At 39.9% G+C, this 18,762-nt stretch overlaps 1 protein-coding gene across 1 annotated transcript in view; it reads right to left on the bottom strand.

Annotated features, from left to right (window-relative positions):
- Positions 1-18,762, bottom strand: part of LOC124595949 (inositol polyphosphate 5-phosphatase E) — an 83,305-nt gene that overhangs the window by 47,472 nt on the left and 17,071 nt on the right. The window contains exon 2 of the mRNA XM_047134870.1: positions 13,443-13,560. Coding sequence (XP_046990826.1) covers positions 13,443-13,560 — 118 coding nt within the window. The remainder of the gene's footprint in view (positions 1-13,442; positions 13,561-18,762) is intronic.

The raw sequence follows: 18,762 nt of genomic DNA, 5'->3' as shown, positions 1-18,762 counted from the left end.
CACTGTCAAGCTGTGATGCCACACTATAAGATAGAAAAAAAAATTACCAAATAGTTTCCTCAAAATTGAGTGATGAAGACTGCATAGCGGAGAACATATGCAAATCCCAAAACAGTTTTTTTAATTTTTTTATGTGAAAAGTAAAAGTTTAACTGGGAAGCTAACTAGAGAGACAGATTCTTCTACATAAAGCAATTTTTTTTCAGGCACACCGGAAGACTTGAAATTTCCGCCCCCTGTATCATAGTATGACCAAAGTTGTCTGGAGCAACCAGCACTCTATATTGTGCTGGATGATATAACAGCAATATGTATCAGTGAATCACTGTCATTCCAGTGTGAACCATAAGTCGCTTCCACTATATTTCTGTGCACTCCACTGATGTGGGTTGCTTCTGCATCATGTATGAGTAACATCAGGCATCATATTGCATATTGTATCACCTCAGTGCGAACTATTGCTAAAACACAATTTCATGAAATAATTTAGCCAACAATTCAACAACTAGTGGAAATGTTGAGTCGTTAACAGAAAAAAATGGAAATTTTGCCAGCTTACAAACAAATCTCTCTCTCTCTCTCTCTCTCTCTCTCTCTCTCTCTCTCACACACACACACACACACACACACACACACACACAGACAGAGAGAGAGAGAGAGAGAGAGAGAGAGAGAGAGCTACATTATATCACCTGAACTATGCCAGGACTGCAGTTAGAATTTAGACTGGGGTGAGAGGCTGTGTTACATGGAACTGGTGAGGAGAAAAAGAGGCAGGAAGCAGCCTGGAGGGTTGGGGAAGGGTGAAAGATTGCTCAAAGGGAGGCAGCAGGTGCGTGAGATGGGAATGCAGGAGGGAGATGCAGCAGGTCTATGGGATAGAAATGAAACACACGGGCTTGAGAGCTGGTGATTTCAAGCAGCATACAATGACATTGGGAGGGGGAGGGGGGGGGGGAGGGGAGGTTTGTGTAGAGGTGATTGAACAGAGGAAAAAACTTCCATCTATGTAGTTCAGAAAAGATGGTACCAGAGGAAGGGAAGGAAGGATCCAGATGGTATAAGGCATGGCCGCTTTCACAGGTGGCCCTGCCTGTGAAGATACAGGACAAGCCCGTGATGGGAATGGATTAGTCTGTATTGGGTAGGTTAATTGGACAGGTCTTCCTCCTGGGTTTTTGCAGGGATACAACCCATATGGCAACGAGTTGAGAGCTGGAGTGTCCATTATGCTGAAGATCTCACTAAACCCTTCACAGACAAGCACTATTCCCCAAACCTAGTCTGCAAACAATTTCCCATGCAATATACTCTTATACCCCTAATGCTCCCACCACCCCCAAAAACACAGCTGCAAAGGAATAGACTTCCCATAGTCGGTATCATCCTGGTCTGAAGCAACTGCCCAATCAACCTACACCACGTCCACCATATGCCACTACCATTCCCAACCCCTTGCCTCGTGTGTCATATCCCTCTGGAAGACCCAGGTGCAAGACCTGCCCAATTCACCCACCCAGCATATCCTGCTCCAGTCCCATTATAGGCAGGGCCAACTGTGAAAACACAGCCAGGTGCTGCACGAACTCACCAGCACCAGGGCCCATACATCACATTCCTATCTCACACAACTGCTGCCTCCCTCTGAGCTGCCAACCATTCTTCCCCAAAACCTTTCCTCCCACTCCCTCCTTTCTTCCCCTCATTCACTCCACCCAGCATGAAGCCTCACCCCAGACTATTGATCTAACTGTACTAATTCACCTAGGTGTTGTTATAATGAATTTCCAAATTATTTGAGTCCATAATCAACTCTGTCATGCTGAAAGCATCACAGCTGAGGCTCTTGACACAGCACAGAACAGAAATAATAATAATAAGTAAGCATAAAATTGTGTACTCCTTATCTATTGTGTCTATAATTTCCTCAGCTCCTACAAAAAATATCAACTGCACAATTTGCAGCCTTGACCACTCCACAAGGAATCAACAGCTTCACATGCTGACACAAAATTATTTAGCACCTAATATATACAAAGTCAAACAGCAATTTAACACATTCAGACAAGTAATGGCAAGCAGGTGCTTGAAGAGGTAGGTTATCAGGGATTAACTAAAGCCAACAGTAATGAATCTGAAATAATGTTTACAGTTCCTGTTTGGAAAAGGGAACATGGAAGCTCCAAACATAAGACAGTTTCCATTACAGATACAGACAAAATTCCAGAAGGTAGTATTTTCTTTGACCACGATACTTTGTTGAAAACAATTTTAAATACATCACTGTCTTCAAAAAATATTTGTATTTGTTTTTACTCACACCTGCTAATCTGTCAACTAACTCCAGTACTTAGTATATTGCTTTGCTCTTTGAATTGTTCTTTTACTTTCTGTTCATACCATAAACAATGTGTTTTTCTCTTAACTCAGAATCTGGGATGAAGCAAGTTTCCTTCAGCTTCTATTGCCAGTATTTTATATAATTTGCTGTCTCATCTTTTTATATCTTGAAGTAATAGACTACTCAACCCACAACTTTCAATATCATTTTAACTGTTCTTGACAGTTTTGGTGCTTGTTGTTACCTCACTTGCTGTGGTAAATAATTAGACATTTTCTTCACACTTTCTATCTCAAACTTTTCAAATATATTTTACACTTTCGTTACCATACAGCTATATTATTATGCTTCCTTCAGTCATGAAGACATTTATTTTGTAGTAGAATAATTCACAACATACACACATCCTTCAACAAGTACGGACATGCACATTCTGACAAACCTCAGGTCAGGCAAATTACAGCATCATCTTAATAGTACCTAGCTACAATTTCTGCTTAAGAGTCACAGTTTTGCAAATAAAGCACTTGCCAGCTTCTGACACTTGAAGAGGAAGATTACAAGTGTGAATCTTACAATTTTAGAAGTTCCATTCCTTCTCATGATCAGTAGAGTGAAAGAAAATAAGAAAAATTGATGAATCATTTGAAATGACCCTGTACCCCGCACAAATATTAAACAATGGCAAACCACAAAAACTGGCAACCAATAACAACAAACTTCAGTGTATTTGTTTCAGAATTGGTTAATATGTAACAATTGTGAATCAATAAATGGAAATGTGCTGTCCACCACATAATGCACGTTAAAGAAAAATAAACAGACATAACAATGTAAATAAATACATAAAAACAAAAACCAGGGAAGACACACACACACACACACACACACACACACACACATATGGAGTTGACTGATGAGTGACACGTGGACACATGCAATAGCTCAGGATATTGCTATGTGTACACACATGCACAGATAACACTAGAATGGAGAGCAGCTACAAAGGCAGGTGCATTGTGCATTCTGTACAGAGAGAGAGGGAAGATAAGTCGCGACACTGCCAATATCCTTATGTCAGTTCAGAAAGCTGACAGTGCGCTACCATACACATCGTTCCACAGTGAACTTTAAGAACTGCATTCTTAGTAATGAGAATCCTTATGTGCGAGCACACACAACCTTCCACATAGAATTAATTAATGTTGAACTCAATCACAAAATTCCCAATCACATAAAATATCAAGATAAATAATTTCTCTACATTAAGTTCTATATGTTTGAAGACAACAGACTCTGAAAGTAAAACAGCTGTAAAGCAAAACATAAAAAACCAGGAAAACCACTGCATGTGGTAACAAGGTATATATGCAAAACTTTATGAAGCTTTCAGGTTTGTAAAAAATTTCTTAAAAACTCTAATTTTTATTTTCCTATTGTATAACAGATAGCAAATGAAAGCCCAGCAATGATGCTGAAACATCAACGAAACATCTCTGGCTGATAGCAAAGAAACAATTGTGTTTTGCTAAAGGTGGATTCCTTCCAGAAGACCAGTTTATTTGTAATGCAAACACAGACAGAAGACTTCAACCTGAAGACGATCCATCCGCTATTTTGTCAGTAATCATGATGTAGCTTCATTCTTTCTCTAAATACTGTCAATGTTTAATGTTCCATCTTCTGAATGACAACAATTTGTTTTGTTAATCAAACAAATTTTTGCATTGCTTACATTAGCACCCATAGCGATTGAATACATTTAACGCATTTACAAGTTTTAATCATTTGTGACCAAAAGAATATCAGAAACAGATCATTTAATGTGTTACTAAGAGCTAGTTTTCTTTCACTGAGCAACCTGCAACAGCGTTATAGTACGTGTACTTCATTGAACAAAATATGTTTTACAAAGAAAATGGTATTGTTATGAGGTCAAAGATGAAACTTAAGCTACTAATAATTTTTTATGCTGCTTCTGCAGGCACAGTCATACAAATAAAGTCATAAGTAGCAGTAACTGGTACTTCTATACTTCACACCAAGAAATTCACAGCATCGTCTTCGCTGTCCGACGTAGAATGGTTCCATAACCATGTCCCTGAAAATTTCCCTGTTGTAATCTTCAGTTTGCAGTTCTATGACGAATGGTTCCATAGCCATGTCCCTGTGAATTTCCCTGCTGTAATCTTCAGCTTGCAGTTTTTCTGCATATCTTACACAAGCTGCCCATGCAGATGTTGAGACGCTGCCTATTGCCTCATGTGCAAGTCTATCAACATCTGCAATTAAGACTGTATTGTTCTTTTCCGCAATACATGCTTTCACCGGAGCCCATACCAGTTCAATTGGGTTGTGATGGCAATGGTATGGGGGTAATCTAATGATACAGTGTCCATGTCCATACCGCTTTGCAATTTCATCTATCTCATAAACTCTGTATGCAGGCTCGTGTTGATTGACAAGAACCAGCAATTCTGCTCTGGTATGCAACAAGTTATGAGGTATTCCATTATATGACAGCCATGCAATAATGTCTGCCTTTTTGGAGTTCGTATTTGGAGCTTTGTTCACTTGCACTGAGTGAATTCATGCATTGTCCACAACTATAACTGAAGATGCGGGAATATGTGGCAATAATTGTTGTGTAAACCACCTTTTGAAGACACTGTACATCATTTCAGAATGGTACTCTTCAGAATTCTTAGCCTTTGATGCCTTAAAAATCGGCTTACCTTGGGGAATAAAGCCAGTATCTGCTGATCCGACATGGGGCACTATAATTCTATTACCCTTACGTCCGCAGCTCATGGTCTCGCGGTCGCGTTCTCGCTTCCCGGGCACGGGGTCTCAGGTTCGATTCCCGGCGGGGTCAGGGATTTTCACCTGCCTCGAGATGACTGGGTGTTTGTGTTGTCCTTATCATTTCATCATCATTCATGAAAGTGGCGAGTTTGGACTGAGCAAAGGTTGGGAATTTGTACAGGCGCTGATAACCACGCAGTTGAGCACCCCACAAACCAAATCATCATCATCATCATCATCATCATCTATTACCCATACCAACAGGAACTTTTAATCCATCGTACCCATCGCTCATTTTCCAGGATGTAGCCCTTGCTTGGTTCTGATTAATGAAAGTTTCATCTCCATAATAAATTCGAGATGTGCCAGCTCCTCTGATCTCTTGCATTGTTCTCAAAAGCACAGTCCTTGCAGCTACAATATCGCTTCATTCCATTAATAATTCCTTACCATTGTTCGTTTTCTGATATCTGAAACCCATGTCTTTCAATATCCTCAACATGGTCCATTTGTTTCCGTTAAAATTTTCAGTTTTTTTCATACACGAAACTAGTTTCTCTGCTGTCGGATACTCGCCTTCAGCATTCATGCTAAACACTATGCGCCACAAAACATTTTTTGCAAAATCGTCTAGCTCACCCAATTCTTTTTTGCGGTTGTGTTGCTTCCCTGGTGATTTGAAAACAGCTGAGCCGCAGGTTTGCATAGACATCTTAGCTTCGCCAGATATTGTCTGAACGGTCCTCAAACCGACACCACAGGCTTCAGCTGTCTGCTCCTGGGATTTGGCAATGGCGCGACCCGCGCCTTGTGCCAGCATGGATTCAGCGGAAGATTGTCTCTGAAAGTATTGGGACACAAGGAACACTATTCCCCTTGCCTGTTTGTGTAGCACTTGGTGGGATTGCTTAGCATCACTCACAATGAACAATATGAAGGCAGTCAGCACACAGCACAGAACGTAACTGAAATAAACAGTTAGAACTTCCGAACACAGCACGACCTGCACAGAACGAGGACAAGAATGTCACTGGCGCGCAATTGGCTGTGAGTCATGTGGTACACTTCCGCATGCTTCTGCACACCCAGTCCTGACCCACCTTTGTAGATGCCCTCCACTCTAGCTGTATATGAACAACTGCTTCAGGAGGCAGGTGTGAGGGGAGAGTGAAGGATTACAGGGATTGGGAAGAAGGGGAGAGAGGTACCCAAGGTAAGTAGGAGATACCAAAGTTAGTTGCACCCAAGAGAAGGATGGTAGACATGTGGCTCTCAGTGGCACTGGGGCAAAATGAGGGTTAATTATGATAGTAGTCATAGAACTGGTGGAGTGGAGCAAGAGAGCGATAGAGAGAGAGGGAGAGAGAGTCATTGTTGGGACATGGAAAAGGAATAGCGTGGAAAAATACAGCAGAGATATGGATGATGGAAAGGGAATGAAATGATGGCAACTGAGGATGCTACACATAAGCATTTCTATTATCCTACTACTCCCTACACCTCTGCGTTTCTTCTTGTGTCATTCAGCACCACAGCCACTTCCCTGTCATTACACTGAGCTGAGTTTTCCTTCCTTCCTTCCTTCCTTCCTTCCTTCCTTCCTCTCTCTCTCTCTCTCTCTCTCTCTCTCTCTCTCTCTCTTTTGAACTTCGATTCCTGTCCCTCAGTTTTGCATTTGATGCTATAATTAATGACAGTTTTGCTACTACCCCTGGCCGGCCGTGGTGGCCGAGCGGTTCTAGGCGCTACAGTCTGGAACCGCGCGACCGCTACGGTCGCACGTTCGAATCCTGCCTCGGGCATGGATGTGTGTGATGTCCTTAGGTTAGGTAGGTTTAAGTAGTTCTAAGTTCTAGGGGACTGATGACCAAAGAAGTTAAGTCCCACAGTGCTCAGAGACATTTGAACCATTTGCTACTACCCCTGAAAGCTTACAATTTTCCCCCTCCTGATTTTTAACACTCCTACCCACTTCCCCAACTGCCACAATCATTTCTTCTCGTTCAAGAGCCATCTATTTGGCCAACATATTGCGTATCACTATGGCTGAGGGAAGAGAAGAGTGATAGTATGGTCAAAATTTATTCACATTTTCTGAGAAGTTGAATTTATATACATGCCACTGTTCACACGTGTACTTAATTTGCTTTCCTTATATTTGCTGTGGAATTTTGATTAATGTATCAAAACTGCAAGCAGCTTAATTATCCTCTTTTTGAAACAACATTGTTTTTACACTGGCAGAGGAAAAACAGTATTTCCAACTGAGTACTGATGCATATTCTTGCAGAGCTCCTTCAAGAGAAACACACATATAGATCAGTGTCTAACAGGGCCAAATGGGGACAGTATATTGCAGTTTATGCTGACTCAAAAGAAAGTTCTGAAGCAATACCCTGAGTACTGGTGGCTCCATCCGACATGCATTGTTGTGCGGCAAAAACGTGAGCATTTGGACAACAGCCCTCAGTGTGTGAACCAAATAACATGTCTCTGCATAGTAGCCTGCGTCTCACTGTAAAAAGTATTGTTTCCTATCGGAGCATTTTTTTCTGTTTCTTCTCCTTTTTCTTATGCTGGCTGTCAAAAGCCAGAGACAAGGGTCATGTGTGTGAGAGTTGTGTTTTCGTGACTGTGTGTGTGTGTGTGTGTGTGTGTGTGTGTGTGTGTGTGTGTGTGAGAGAGAGAGAGAGAGAGAGAGAGAGAGAGATCTAATTCAGAAGAAGACCTTTTGGCCGAAAACTTACTTGTTTAGCAGTCTTTTTGTTGTACCTGTTTGCGACTCAACATCTTCACTACATGGTGAATAGCAATCTATCCTTTCCGTAATACTATCTGTTTGTATTGTTATCCATGTTGAAAGTGCGCAAAAGCTGAGTAATTGTAGTGTTGAAGATAATACACACTGAAACATTAAGCCTATTTTATACTATTCCAGTAACAACAATGGATGTTCGACAATATGCCATTTATTAGCTGTCAGACTGAATTAATCTGAAAATACAACCAATGGTGCCAGTACCTTCAGGTAGTGTATGTGAGGAAACCCCAACAGTTTCCAGAATGGATGTGTTACACAACTCCTTGTAAGTTCAGTATTTCCTCTGACATGCCCAGGAATGTTTTCCCTACATTACAGCTGTTTTGCTCTCCCCATGATTTTTCAATGGCAGGTATTGGAGAACAACATGCAGTTGTGAAATTTTGCTTCTTGCTATGACATAATACCATAGAAACTGTTGTGATATTGAAAACAGCTCACAATGATGAAACCACAGGAAAAATTCAAGTGTACAAGAGATTTTCTTGTTTGAAAAATGACTCTGCTGACTGGTAACAAACTTAGTTCTGGATATCTGACAAATATCCAAAGAGATGAAAATTGCGAGACATTTCAATTAATCATTCTTGAAGACTGACAACAAACAACTGAATATGTGAGAGAGTTAAATGTACTGACTCAGAGCTCGGTGCAGTATTTTGGAATAATAAGGGTTGTGCTAAATTTGTGCCTTGGATTGTGAATGACCAGCAAAAAGAGTGTTGAATGGATGAAGAATGCTCCAAACTGAACCAGAATTTTTACCTTCATTGTTACTTGTGTCCACTAATGATTCCATAGTTATGATCTGACATAAACACAGATGACACCAATTTCATGTTGTAGAAGTGTCGAAAAAAGGGGAAGAGCTTCCACCAAAATTTAGGAATGAATATAAAAAATATTTACAACAATGGATTTACAAATTGAACAAATGTATAATGTAAAGTGCTATTACGGTATATTAATAATTTTTACTTATGGACTGTCTGTTGAAGATGTATAATGTAAAGTACTTTAAAACTGGTAAGGCTGTCTAGCAAAAGCCAAAGAGAGAAGATGAAGAAGAAGGCAAAGTTGAAATATGTGGCTTTAAATGCCTTGTTTTCCCCTTTTTTCCTGGATAATTCCCCCTTTTCCCTGTATAATTCATGGCATTTCTTTATGAGTAACACAAGTGAAGCTTCCCATAAGCTTCCTAATCAATCCAAATATACTTTTTCACAGCAAACTAATTTCTTTTTGAAAGAACATGATATCTCTGATGTATCAACTCGCACTTATTTACATTATCCCCTTGTGGAGCATGTGAGGAGCACCTACGAAAGAAATGGAGGGAGGATTTGAAAAAAAACTGAACATAAAATTTGGATAAATACAAGTCAAATTTGTATTGATTTATAACAGTCCTCCTTCATGAGGAAAAGGTTTATACGAAGTAGTGAAGGTAAGGGAAAAATTATATTAGAGAAGGAAAGTTGCTACTCACCAAATAGCGGAGATGCTGTGTCGCGATAGGCACAACAAAAAGATTCACACAATTAAAGCTTTTGGCCATTAAGGCCTTTGTCAGCAAGACACACACACACACACACACACACACACACACACACACACACACAAACCTGCACACATGTCTGCAGTCCCAGACAACGGACACCTTGACTGCTTAACAGCCGAAAGCTTTAATTGTGTGAATCTTTTTGTTGTGCCTATTGTGACTCAACATCTCCGCTATATGGTGAGTAGCAACTTTACTTCTCTAATATTGTTACATTCAATCCTGGATTTTCCACTGTTTGATAAAGGAAAAATTAAGATGATGGAGAGTACAAAACATAATGCCACTGGCAAAGTAAGAAACTGGAGCTAATTATGGATTGAGATATGTGATACTGTGTTCAGGGAAAGGCAAACAGGATATGGAAAAAGTAGAGGGAAAACTTTGAAGTGGCAGAAAGGAAGAACAGTTACCCCTAATACTGTATGAGGTCTGTTCAAAAACTTCTGGAACATACGTAATTTCATGCCGATGGTTTGCTGGAGCTAAATGCAGTTGGCTTCTCTGTACACTTATGGACTGTCTGTTGAAGATGTATAATGTAAAGTACTTTAAAACTGGTAAGGCTGTCTAGCAAAAGCCAAAGAGAGAAGATGAAGAAGAAGGCAAAGTTGAAATATGTGGCTTTAAATGCCTTGTTTTCCCCTTTTTTCCTGGATAATTCCCCCTTTTCCCTGTATAATTCATGGCATTTCTTTATGAGTAACACAAGTGAAGCTTCCCATAAGCTTCCTAATCAATCCAAATATACTTTTTCACAGCAAACTAATTTCTTTTTGAAAGAACATGATATCTCTGATGTATCAACTCGCACTTATTTACATTATCCCCTTGTGGAGCATGTGAGGAGCACCTACGAAAGAAATGGAGGGAGGATTTGAAAAAAAACTGAACATAAAATTTGGATAAATACAAGTCAAATTTGTATTGATTTATAACAGTCCTCCTTCATGAGGAAAAGGTTTATACGAAGTAGTGAAGGTAAGGGAAAAATTATATTAGAGAAGGAAAGTTGCTACTCACCAAATAGCGGAGATGCTGTGTCGCGATAGGCACAACAAAAAGATTCACACAATTAAAGCTTTTGGCCATTAAGGCCTTTGTCAGCAAGACACACACACACACACACACACACACACACACACACACACACACACAACCTGCACACATGTCTGCAGTCCCAGACAACTGACACCTTGACTGCTTAACAGCCGAAAGCTTTAATTGTGTAAATCTTTTTGTTGTGCCTATCGTGACTCAACATCTCCGCTATATGGTGAGTAGCAACTTTACTTCTCTAATATTGTTACATTCAATCCTGGATTTTCCACTGTTTGATAAAGGAAAAATTAAGATGATGGAGAGTACAAAACATAATGCCACTGGCAAAGTAAGAAACTGGAGCTAATTATGGATTGAGATATGTGATACTGTGTTCAGGGAAAGGCAAACAGGATATGGAAAAAGTAGAGGGAAAACTTCGAAGTGGCAGAAAGGAAGAACAGTTACCCCTAATACTGTATGAGGTCTGTTCAAAAACTTCTGGAACATACGTAATTTCATGCCGATGGTTTGCTGGAGCTAAATGCAGTTGGCTTCTCTGTTTATTGTGTAACTGCCAGAAGTTTCATTGTAGTATATTTGTTAGTTATTGTTCAGTGCTGTATTGAGCAGAATGTTGTGCCACACAGTTTGCAAATTTTGAAATGGCAGAGTTAGAGGAGCAACATGTTTTCATTAAATTTCACATGAAACTCAAGAAAACCTTTACAAAGACACACAAAATTATGCAGAAAGCCTAAAGTGATGAGTGCTTAAGCCATACTCAGTGTTACAAATGTTGTTTCGCATGGTTTAAAAATGGCCAGATGGAAGTTAAATGATCCTCGTTCAGGACGTCCTGACGTCTACTGACAACACTCGTGTCAAGAATGTCAATGAACTTGTGCATGTCAACTGAAGACTGACTGACTGAGAGATTGCAGAAGAATGTAACATTTCAGTTGCATCATGTCATGAAATCCACACAAAACATCTTGGAATGCACTGTGTTGTTGCCAATTTGGTCCCACGGCTCATGAGTCAAGACAAGAAAGACCTTTGCCAGCCACGCAACCTGTGTAGAGCTTCCAGACTGCCCAAATGAGAATGAGGTGTTCCTTAAGAGAATGGTAACTGGTAATGAGATGTGGGTCTACAATGATGATGATGATACATTGAAAGGACCGAGACTTGCAACAATCGACAAGATAAAAGAAAATTCGCAGACAGCACTTCGCACAATCCAGCAAAATGCGTACCAATATTGCTTCCAGAATTGTAAACGGCTTTGGGAGCAGTGTGCCAATTATGGAGGAGAGTATTTTGAAGGAGACCACACACAATAAGTAAAAGGTACATGTACAAAAATTTTGTGGACAAAGTTCCAAAATTTTTTGAACAAACCTCGTATTACATTCAACTAGATGCCAGTTACCACATTTCATATTAATTTGAACTACTCTATTGTATATTTTCCTCTGTGTTGATATCCTTCATGATGTAGGGTAGTGAATTGTCTTATCCTTTAACATCTTTTAACTCTGTTATTCATTCATTAATTCACATGAGAGTATCTCAAAAAATTTCTGGCCTGACACAAAGTAAACAACAGTGCCACTATTAAACATTATCTCCACTTACTTTAATACATTTTTCAAACATCTGATATAGCAAGAATCATCTGTCTGTCTCCTTGTTTACAACTGTATCTCATCTCTGTTCACATATTTTCTTTCTCACACTATATCTGCACACTATATCTGGACTGTAAAGCAAATGATATAACTCCAGGGAAAAAAAGTTCTTCACTGCAACCTTAAGAACAGCAGATGTATGGAATGGAGTATCATCTCGCTTTAAGCAAGTACCACCACTCAGTTCTCCTTGCCATTTTATTGCAATTTGTGCAAACTTCAAGCACAATAGTTGGCATTTATGATGATATTTCTGTTCCTGAAGTCAACTGAGAGTTCCCTTCTAATTCCAAAACAGGCACTAAAGATGTTACTGTCATGCACCCACAAAATCTTACCATCACCATAATTCCAGAAGATTGTCTCTTAGAAGGGCTTCACCTCATTTGCACATATACAATACAGAGTTTAAAAATTTCTTGCTCATTTTCTGGACACAGCTCTAAAAACTGGGAGAATCTCTCTGGCATTCCTCCTCATCATCCCTACAGAGAAGTCTTTGCACCTTCTTACATTCATGTTTCCTCTTGGAAGTTTATCATACATTGTCCATAAACAATTGTTACAGAACATCCCAAGCTTAGTGAGATGCATTTAGCTTCAGCTCCCTAACATAATGCTGTTGTTCTTCAACAAGGAACATGGTTTCTTAATTATTGCCAGTGGTTGTACATCAAAAGGCTGTATTACTCAACATAACCTTTTCCTAAGTTGTACTGTTCAGCCCATTCACTTAATATGACTCAGGGACTTCCCCATAACCGGCATCTAACTGCTCTTTGATAACAGTTGAAGAAAGTCTCTATTACAAAAAAACACACACACACACACACAAAACAACCTCTTCAATTAACTTTCTTCTGTGAAGTAACAGATCCCTGCAATTATTGCTGAATTCTATCCACCGCTAACTACTTTGGCAAAATTTCTGAAAGTCAAGCCAGGAAGTTCTTGGACCCACATTGCATATTATGATCCAGATATATCAGCATAAATGAGAATCTTCAAGATACATATTAACACAATGGTATAGCTATAAAAATACTTTTGCATTCTGTACCAATTATTACCAGTAATACAACGGTAAGTTCTTCAAGATAACCCTCCACTTATTCTTCACAGAAGTAACTGTACAACATTAGTGATCACAAAGTAAAAATAAAATGGTTTTTTTTTTACCTGTCCATTCATATTCCATGTTCCCACAAAGATCCGCAGTTCACGGTGGGGCAGTGTGCGTTCCAGTTCCACTGATCCAAGAAGTGAATTGGCGGCAATACGGCCATGTAAAAAGTTCCTACATAAAAGCAAAATGTGCAAAACAGTCACACAAAGTAAATATTAGAAACTTCAGACAATGTGCCCTGCAAATGAATAATCACATAAATTTATGGGGAAAAAAAACTGAAGTACACACAAGCATTCAAAATCTTCTTGAAACCAAAATGAGAGAAATAATTTGCATGAAAAAAGAGATTACTCTGATCAGACAGGAAAGTCAAGCAAAACACTAGATCAAGAGACTGCAGGAAAGGATGAAAGAAAATAAAAATGCAATGCCAGCATGAGATGATATCTGAAAACCTAAATAGCAAGAAGTGGTAGAGAAGGTACTCACAGGTTAAGGTAAGATGGACTGAGAATACAAGGAGGAGGAAACACTAAAGAGTAGAAATCTCTCTGATCAGATTAATTTCATCTACACTTTTACTACAAGCCTCTCCTTCCCCTTGCTATGACTAGTTAACTGCCCATTCATCCACTTCTCACCTTTCAAATCTCATCTTCTACTGGCATCTCAATGTCATGTACTTTTTGTCTTGCCCTGCAGTCTCTCTCATCCTACTGATATGCCCTATTTTATTACTTAATGTTTGTGAAGCCTCATTTGTCGCAACCTTTTCGTATCACCTTGTCTACAAAAGAAGCCCAGTGAGCCAGATGAAAGTGAATGCCAATTTTTGTATGTCAAACTGTTACCACAAGGTATGACAACTTATTTTATTTAGCAGTAATTTAATTTTAGATGGAACTTTTCCTTACTCATGTTTATAAGTACGCACATTGAAATTCAGTTGTCAGCTGAAACCATAACACACTGATACAACAGAATGATTTTTCAAGAATAAAACATAAGATTTGTGTGGTGAACGTCAGCATTATTTTCATGTGGATATTGCAATAAAATCCACATGAGGAACGAAGCTGGTCACTTCTAGAGAGACAGAATCACTACTGCTACACAATATTGAAGAAGAAACGGGGAGGGGGCAGCTTATCTTGCAACTTTAAGCTGATTTGCTAGTAACACTAGATGAGTTAGCAGTTTTCCGAGTTGCTGTCTATACCATTAATGTTAAAGCTAGACTGGAAGACAACAGCAAAGCCTTTCAGATCATCAGATCAGTGAAAAGATCCAGGAGATGCTGCATGTCCGATAGCTTCACTCTAGCTGTCTCCAATAGCTTCTACGCTTTGGAGACAGAGGACAGAAGCATCACACAACCTATGAAGGTCAGAAGCTTATTGGCATTTAATATTAATTAGGGGACGTGAGGCAATACTGACTGTACGACTTATCTTAGAAGCTAGATTAAGGAAAGGCAAACCTATGTTTCTAGCACTTGTAGACTTAGAGAAAGCTAATGACAATCTTGACTTGAATACTCTCTTTCAAATTCTGAAGGTGGCAGGGGTAAAATACAGGGAGCGAAAGACTATTTACAATTTGTACAGAAACCACATGGCAGTTATAAGAGTCGACGGGCATGACAGGGAAGCAGTGGTTGGGAAGGGAGTGAGACAGGGTTGTAGCCTCTGCCCAATGTTATTCAATCTGTATATTGAGCAAGCAGTGAAGGAAACAAAAGAAAAATTCGGAGTAGTTATTAAAATCCATGGAGAAGAAATAAAAACTTTGAGGTTCGCTGATGACATTGTAATTCTGTCAGAGACGGCAAAGGACTTGTAAGAGCAGTTGAATGGAATGGATAGTGTATTGAAAGGAGGATATAAGATGAACATCAACAAAAGCAAAACGAGGATAATGGAATGTAATTGAACTAAGTTGGGTGATACTGAGGGAATTAGATTAGGAAATGAGACACTTAAAGTAGTAAAGGAGTTTTGCTATTTGGGGAGCAAAATAACTGATGATGGTCGAAGAAGAGAGGATATACAATGTAGACTGGCAATGGCAAGGAAAGCGTTTCTGAAGAAGAGAAATTTGTTAACATCGAGTTTAGATTTAAGTGTCAGGAAGTCGTTTCTGAAAGTATTTGTATGGAGTGTAGCCACGTATGGAAGTGAAACATGGACGATAAATAGCTTGGACAAGAAGAGAATAGAAGCTTTCGAAATGTGGTGCTACAGAAGAATGCTGAAGATTAGATGGGTAGATCACATAACTAATGAGGAGGTATTGAATAGAATTGGGGAGAAGAGAAGTTTGTGGCACAACTTGACCAGAAGAAGGGATCGGTTGGTAGGACATGTTCTGAGGCATCAAGCGATCACCAATTTAGTATTGGAGGGCAGCGTGGAGGGTAAAAATCATAGAGGGAGACCAAGAGATGAATACACTAAACAGATACAGAAGGATGTAGGTTGCAGTAGGTACTGGGAGATGAAGAAGCTTGCACAGGATAGAGTAGCATGGAGAGCTGCATCAAACGAAGACCACAACAACAAACAACGTTAATTGAGGGAGGGGGAGGGAGGTGGAATGTCAGAAGTGATACAGAAATTTTAAGGCAGTGTCTACCAGGTAACAATTATCTTTAAGCTAAAAGCATATCACAGTAATGCCACCTGTGATTCAGGGACTTTGTGGAAGGATCTTGGAAAAGGAGATATTGTAACAATAACTGGAGGTGCAGTATACAGTTTGCACCATAATCTTAACTACACAACTGAGGACGACATTCGGAACATTGGTGAGCGCTCTCTTTACACTACTGCAAAAGTCGTGTCACTCTGTAAGCAACATGATAAGCTCTGGATAAAGCGTTCTGTGAAGTATGTTAATGCAGAACTTGGAAAACTGCTCAAGGGAGAGGGATGTTCACACATTGGCATGACTGATGCACAACCCCTCACTTGGTCACATCATACATAAAATTAAACAATGGAAAATCCAGAATGGAATAATGACAATATTATAAAAAGGATAGTCGCTACTCCCCAAACACAAGAGATGCTGAGTCGCAGATAGGCACAACAAAAAACTGTGAGACAAAGCTTCCAATAATTAAATCACTGAGGACTAAGGACTCTCATGAATATGATGGAATGTCTAGCATAATACTAAAGTACTGTGCTGCCCATGTTAGCCCTGTATTTAGCAATATTTTTGATTTTTCCTTAAGGAATGGTCAGTTTCCTGAACAATTAAAGTACTCAGTAGTAAAGCCACTTTCTAAAAATGGAGAAAAGGATAATGTAGGCAATTTTAGACATATTTCTATGCCATCAGTGTTTGCTAAAGTTATTGAAAGGGCTGTGTATGTAAGGATAATTGACCATTTTATATCACACAATTTGTATTAAATGTACAGTTCGGCTTTAGAAGTTGTTTAACAACTGAAACTGCTATATTCTCTTTTCTGTGTGAGGTACTGAATGGATTAAACAAAAGGTTTCAAACGCTTGGCATATTTTTTTATTTAACTAAGGTGTTTGATTGTGTTGATCACAACATTTTACTCCAGGAGTTGGACCATTACGGAATACAAGGAGTAGCTCACAGTTGGTTCACCTCTTACTTTAGCAACAGGCAGCGAAAGGTCATTATTCACCATGTTGAGAATGGCTGTGATGAGGGGTCTGAGTGGGGTACAGTCAAGTGTGTGTGTGGGGGGGGGGGGGGGGTGCCCCAGGGATCAGTGTATCAGTGTTAGAGCCACTCTTGTTCCTTATTTATATAAATGATATACCTTCTACTATTATGGGTACCTCTAAAATATTTCTGTTTGCTGATGACACTAGCTTAGTAGTAAAGGAAGCTGTGTGCAACATTGACCTAGTTTCAAATAGTGTGGTTGATGAGCTAAGTTCGTAACTTGTAGAAAATAAATTAATGCTAAATCACAGTATGACTCTGTTTTTAGAGATTCTAACACACAATTCAACAAAAACAAAAAAATTAAATTTCACAGAATGGGCACATGATTAGTGAAACTGAACAGTTCAAATTTCTAGGCGTTCAGATAGATAGTAAACTGTCGTGGAAAGTCCACATTCAAGATCCTTATCAGAGACTTAATGCTGCCATTTTTGGTATTCAAACGGTATCTGAAGTGAGTGATCATTCGACACGAAAATTAGTCTACTTTGCTTCTTTTCATTCACTTATGTTATGCAGTATTAATTTTGGGGTAACTCTTCCCATTCTAAGAGGATATTTTTGGCTCAGTAACGGGTGGTTCAGGCAATAAGTGGTGGAAGTTCACGAACCTCTCGTCAACCCCTGTTCAGGAATCTGGATATTTTGACATTGGCAACAAACTGTTGCCTCATCAGGAAAGAGGGAAGGAGAGGGAAAGACGAAAGGATGTGGGTTTTAAGGGAGAGGGTAAGGAGTCATTCCAATCCCGGGAGCGGAAAGACTTACCTCAGGGGGAAAAAAGGACGGGTATACACTCGCACACACACACACATCCATCCACATATGTGTGGATGGATGTGTGTGTGTGTGTGTGTGTGTGTGTGTGTGTGTGTGTGTGTGTGTGTGTGTGTGTGTGTGCGCGCGCGAGTGTATACCCGTCCTTTTTTCCCCCTAAGGTAAGTCTTTCCACTCCCGGGATTGGAATGACTCCTTACCCTCTCCCTTAAAACCCACATCCTTTCGTCTTTCCCTCTCCTTCCCTCTTTCCTGATGAGGCAACAGTTTGTTGCGAAAGCTTGAATTTTGTGTGTATGTTTGTGTGTCTGTCGACCTGCCAGCACTTTCATTTGGTAAGTCACATCATCATTCCACGTGGGAAAAATATATCTGAAAACAAATGGTTGCTTCATCAGGAAAGAGGGAAAGAGAGGGAAAGACGAAAGGATGTGGGTTTTAAGGGAGAGGGTAAGGAGTCATTCTAATCCCGGGAGCGGAAAGACTTACCTTAGGGGGAAAAAAGGACAGGTATACACTCGCACACACACCCATATCCAACCGCACATACACAGACACAAGCAGACGTTTGTAAAGGCAAAGAGTTTTGGCAGAGATGTCAGTCGAGGCAGAAGTACAGAGGCAAAGATGTTGTTGAAAGACAGGTGAGGTATGAGCGGCGGCATCTTGAAATTAGCGGAGGTTGAGGCCTGGCGGATAACGAGAAGAGAGGATATACTGAAGGGCAAGTTCCCATCTCCGGAGTTCTGACAGGTTGGTGTTAGTGGGAAGTATCCAGATAGCCCGGACGGTGTAACACTGTGCCAAGATGTGCTGGCCATGCACCAAGGCATGTTTAGCCACAGGGTGATCCTCATTACCAACAAACACTGTCTGCCT

Source organism: Schistocerca americana, chromosome 2 (genome assembly GCF_021461395.2).
Source record: "Schistocerca americana isolate TAMUIC-IGC-003095 chromosome 2, iqSchAmer2.1, whole genome shotgun sequence".
Taxonomy (NCBI): Eukaryota; Metazoa; Arthropoda; class Insecta; order Orthoptera; family Acrididae; genus Schistocerca; species Schistocerca americana.
The sequence above is the reverse complement of the archived record's forward strand: the minus strand, read 5'-3'. Positions and strand labels throughout refer to the sequence as shown.